The sequence below is a fragment of the Chaetura pelagica genome, unplaced genomic scaffold (genome assembly GCF_000747805.2).
Source record: "Chaetura pelagica isolate M959 unplaced genomic scaffold, ChaPel_1.0 scaffold72, whole genome shotgun sequence".
NCBI classification, from domain to species: Eukaryota; Metazoa; Chordata; class Aves; order Apodiformes; family Apodidae; genus Chaetura; species Chaetura pelagica.
In genome coordinates this window covers 2,252,672-2,257,032 of record NW_009952560.1, presented here as the reverse complement: position 1 = coordinate 2,257,032, position 4,361 = coordinate 2,252,672, and the positions used below count along the sequence as shown (strand labels likewise).

Sequence of the window (4,361 nt, the reverse complement as noted above, 5' to 3'; positions counted from 1 at the left end):
TGCTGCCCTGCCTGGTGCGCATGGCCCTGTGCGCGCCCGCCGACCAGAGCCAGAGCTGGGCGCAGGACAAGAAGCTGATCCTCAGGCTGCTCTCGGGGGTGGAGGCCGTCAACTCCATCGTGGCCTTGCTCTCTGTGGACTTCCACGCCCTCGAGCAGGACGCCAGCAAGGAGCAGCAGCTCAGGTAAGGTAGAGAACGGTTTCCCCAAGTCGGCGTGTGGCTGTTCCGGCTCTTTGTTGCTGCTGCGGAGGGGCCGGGCTCACCCGTTGTGTCCCTGAGCTCGGGAAAATCCCGGTTTTTTTGACAGAGCAGCATCCAGGGAGCTGGGTGTCTGTGCCCCTTGGAGATCTGTTCGGTCTGTGGGGTGTGGGGGGGGTTTGAGGGAGCGGCCGGGTGAGGTGCAGACAGGTCGGGGATGCACTTTCTCAGCTGCTGTCTCTGCTCCTGAGGAACAGAGGCCCTGGAAATTTTTACAGTATTTTCTAAGAGTTCACGTTGGTTAATCTGCTGGTCTGGATCTTGTAACGTCCCACAGTTACAACACAGTTACAGTCTTTCCTGATCGTTAGGGCGGCAGAAGAAATCCCCGCACAGTTACTGTCATCCTTTAACAGGTAAACCTCCTGTGTTTGCAGAAGTATCTAATGGCTGTTTATAATTGTCTGTCAGGCACAAGCTGGGAGGAGGGAGTGGAGAAAGCATCTTGGTGTCCCAGCTGCAGCACGGGCTGACCCTGGAGTTTGAGCACAGCGATTCGCCCCGGCGGCTTCGGCTGGTGCTGAGCGAGTTGCTGGCAATTATGAATAAGGTAAATCTCTCCATATCTGGACACCTGTGACTTTTGTGTCAGTTAAAATGGCCTCTGGATAGATTTATTTGCTGCCTGGTTCTGTTTCTGGTGCTGCTGCTGTTGTGGCTTCTCCAGTTCTTACCTGCTTCACCAAGACTTAAGAGTCTTAGTCTGATTGAACAGTGGCTTGTGAAATCTCTCCATATCTGGACACCTGTGACTTTTGTGTCAGTTAAAATGGCCTCTGGATAGATTTATTTGCTGCCTGGTTCTGTTTCTGGTGCTGCTGCTGTTGTGGCTTCTCCAGTTCTTACCTGCTTCACCAAGACTTAAGAGTCTTAGTCTGATTCAACAGTGGCTTGTGATGGAATTCATTATGAGCTCAGCTTTCTAGAGGAAGCCTTTCTTCCACAAACAAGGTTGATCTTTTCTAATACAATACAGACTATATTCTGTAATGTGCTCTACTCAAATGTAATGTAATTTTGTGATGCATCAGTGCTGGAATCACATTTGAAAACAAATTTATTACTTCTCTCCATCCAGTTACTTACTCCTATTGCAGGATGATATTAGCCACTTATTTCTTTCACTCCTTCTCTTTGCCCTCACCATTTTATTTTCCTTGTGTAAACTTAACTATGTTTTAAGAATTGTCTGTGAGCTATTTCTCATTCTTCTGGAAAGATGCAAAGATACCTGCTGTATTGAAGTATTTCCACTAGTAAATATTTCTTATACTAAGCACTTTTCTTGCCTGTTCTGTGTTTATAGCTGTACATTTTGGACAGTTCTTAATGTATTCAATTTGCTGAATTTAAAGCCATAAAAGACTGATTATACAAATTTCTTCACAAAACCTGCCCAGTGATGATGAATAATGTCTTTTAGGTGTCAGAATCAAATGGTGAGTTTTTTCTCAAATCTTCTGAGCTGTTTGAGAGTCCTGTTTATCTGGAGGAGGCAGCAGATGTTCTCTGCATTTTGCAAGCAGGTGGAGTATTCTGTTTTTATAGTGTTTCTAATTTCTTACATATATGTAAAAAATAACCTGGACCCACTGAGACTGATTTAAGGTTAATTTAGGATGTCTAGCTCTTTGAAAGATTACTAGACCATGGATTGATTTTCCATTAATTGATTTGTGTTTTTGAAATGTGTATTAAAAGCCAAGTTTTACTTGTTTCACTGTGGTTTTTAAAACTCTCTTTTCACCCAGAGCTGCCATCACTGTTGCCAATAGTTGATGTGGCTGAAGCTCTGTTGCATGTTAAAAATGGAGCCTGGTTCCTCTGCCTTCTGGTGGCCAATGTTCCTGACAGCTTTAACGAGGGTGAGTTGCAGTTTCTTCATGTCCAGCTTAGTTTTTCTGAAGGTTTGAAATGATTTTGAGCAATATAGTTAATTCTGGGCTAAACCGTGTGTCAGAAGTATTTGAAAGGCATTTATACCTAGAGATGCTGATTATAGAATCATAGGATTGTTTAGGTTGGAAAAGACCTTTAAGATCATGAAGTCCAACAGTTAGCTTAGCTGCCAAGCCCACTGCTAAACCTTCACCACCACATCTACACAACTTTTAAACATGTCCAGGGGTGGTGACTCCACCTCTTCCCTGGGCAGCCTGTGCCAGTGCTTGACAACCCTTTCTGTGGAGAAATCCTTCCTAGTCCTTCCACCCTAAAACTCCCCTGGTACAACTTGAGGCTGTTTCCTCTTGTCCTCCTGCTTGTTATTTATGAGGAGAAACCAGCACTTGCCTCTCTACACCCTCCTTTCAGGGAGCTGTAATTGCTAATTGCTCCTGTCCCTCAGACTGAGCTGTATCACAAGGCTGATGGTGCCTGTTCTGCAGCCCTTACCTCCTGGTAAGATTTTAGTCTCCAGGGCTGCCAGATGCACAGGTTACACTGGATAGAAAATGTGTGTAACTGGATGATCCATAACTCTGTGCTGACCCTGTAATTCCTCTTAGGGAAAAGGTAAATTTCCTTGTACTGTTTTTACAGTGCAGACCATGAGCTCTTGCCCAGACAAGCTTTGTGCAGCCCAGCTGGTGCATGCCAGTGAGCTGAGCAGCACAGCTTGGCTCGGTGTGTTTCTGTGGGTTTTGTTGGGAGGGGCAGGTGTGAGTTCTGTTGGGAAGGGCAGGTGTGCTCACACCTCCTGCTGGATCTCCAGTCTGCAGGGGTTTGATTAAGAATGGTGAACGGCAGGATGAGGAGAGCGTTGGTGGCCGGCGCAGGACCGAAGCGCTTCGCCACCTGTGCAAGATGAACCCTTCCCAAGCTCTGCGGGTCCGAGGGATGGTGGTAAGTGCCTCATGAGAACCATGTGGTCCTTCTTGGAGCTTTGGAAACAAAGAATATGGTTGAACCTGAGCATTTATTTTACCTAGGTGGAAGAGTGTCACCTACCAGGTCTTGGTGTGGCTTTGACCTTGGATCACACCAAAAACGAAGCTTCAGATGATGGAGTGAGTGACCTGGTGTGTTTTGTGAGTGGTTTGCTCCTTGGAACAAATGCAAAGGTTCGGACTTGGTTTGGGACTTTTATCCGAAATGGCCAACAGGTATGAAAGGCTCTGAGTATTCTGTTGTTAAGAAAATATTCTTACAGCTTGCTGTGACTCCTCAGGATGTGGGAGCGTGTCTTGGTTTGAATGCGTGTAAATCCTGTCACACGACTTCAAGCAGCCTTACAAGGCAACCTCTTCTTAGGGGACCATCAGATCAATAAATAGTGTCCCTAAAGGCAGCTCTTTTGTTGTTCCTCTGAGAGACTTTTAGGTAGGAATTCAATAGGCACAGAAACCAGGGAATTGTAAATTCATACTGTTAACCTGGGAAATACTTTTATCCTTGGAGTTCACATTAGGAAGTTGCATTTTGACTTGCTTAGTTAGTGGAATTACTTGAAGCTTGTGTTTTGATGTGATAAGCTGTTGTAATATGATTGTGTTGCCCTGCAACTGGAAATTGTATTGAAAAAAATTCCTCTTCCCTCCTCTTTTTTTTCTTAACTTCCTCATTGTGGATATTCTTATGCAATGCACTGTTTGATGGAGTGAGTTTCAAGTTGCTGTTCTTGTCTTTTAATGTCTTACACAGAGAAAAAGAGATAATATCAGTTCTGTGCTTTGGCAAATGAGGAGGCAGCTGCTCCTGGAGCTCATGGGAATCCTTCCCACGGTTCGCAGCACACACATTGTTGAAGAAGCAGATGTTGAGATGGACCCAAACGTGTCTGTGTACTCAGGACTGAAGGAGGAGCACGTGGTGAAAGCCAGCGCGTTGTTACGCCTCTATTGTGCTTTGATGGGAATTGCTGGGCTGAAGTAATGAGCTTTTCAATGCTCTGATTTTTTTTTTTTTTTTTAAATCACTGTCCATTTAAACAGAGGTTGAGAGCTTTGGGCACTTCACATGAGCTATCTTCTTAATGCCATTGTGTCTTTGTAACAGTCTTGGCAGGACTGGCCAATTTTGGTACTGGGGGAGTCCCCTCTCGTGTGCTCAGGGCTGGAAATTTCCTTGTAGTGCAGAGAGCAGATAATGTGTAATGCTCTGT

General features: G+C 45.3%; 1 protein-coding gene across 1 annotated transcript in view; it reads left to right on the top strand.

Annotated features, from left to right (window-relative positions):
* Positions 1 to 5: 5 nt before the first annotated feature.
* INTS2 (integrator complex subunit 2) overlaps positions 6 to 4,361 on the top strand; it is a gene marked incomplete at its 5' end in the record, with an annotated part of 17,573 nt that continues 13,217 nt past the window's right edge. The window contains 7 exons of the mRNA XM_010009114.1: positions 6 to 184; positions 671 to 809; positions 1,683 to 1,785; positions 2,011 to 2,124; positions 2,973 to 3,103; positions 3,190 to 3,363; positions 3,902 to 4,128. Coding sequence (XP_010007416.1) covers positions 6 to 184; positions 671 to 809; positions 1,683 to 1,785; positions 2,011 to 2,124; positions 2,973 to 3,103; positions 3,190 to 3,363; positions 3,902 to 4,128 — 1,067 coding nt within the window. The remainder of the gene's footprint in view (positions 185 to 670; positions 810 to 1,682; positions 1,786 to 2,010; positions 2,125 to 2,972; positions 3,104 to 3,189; positions 3,364 to 3,901; positions 4,129 to 4,361) is intronic.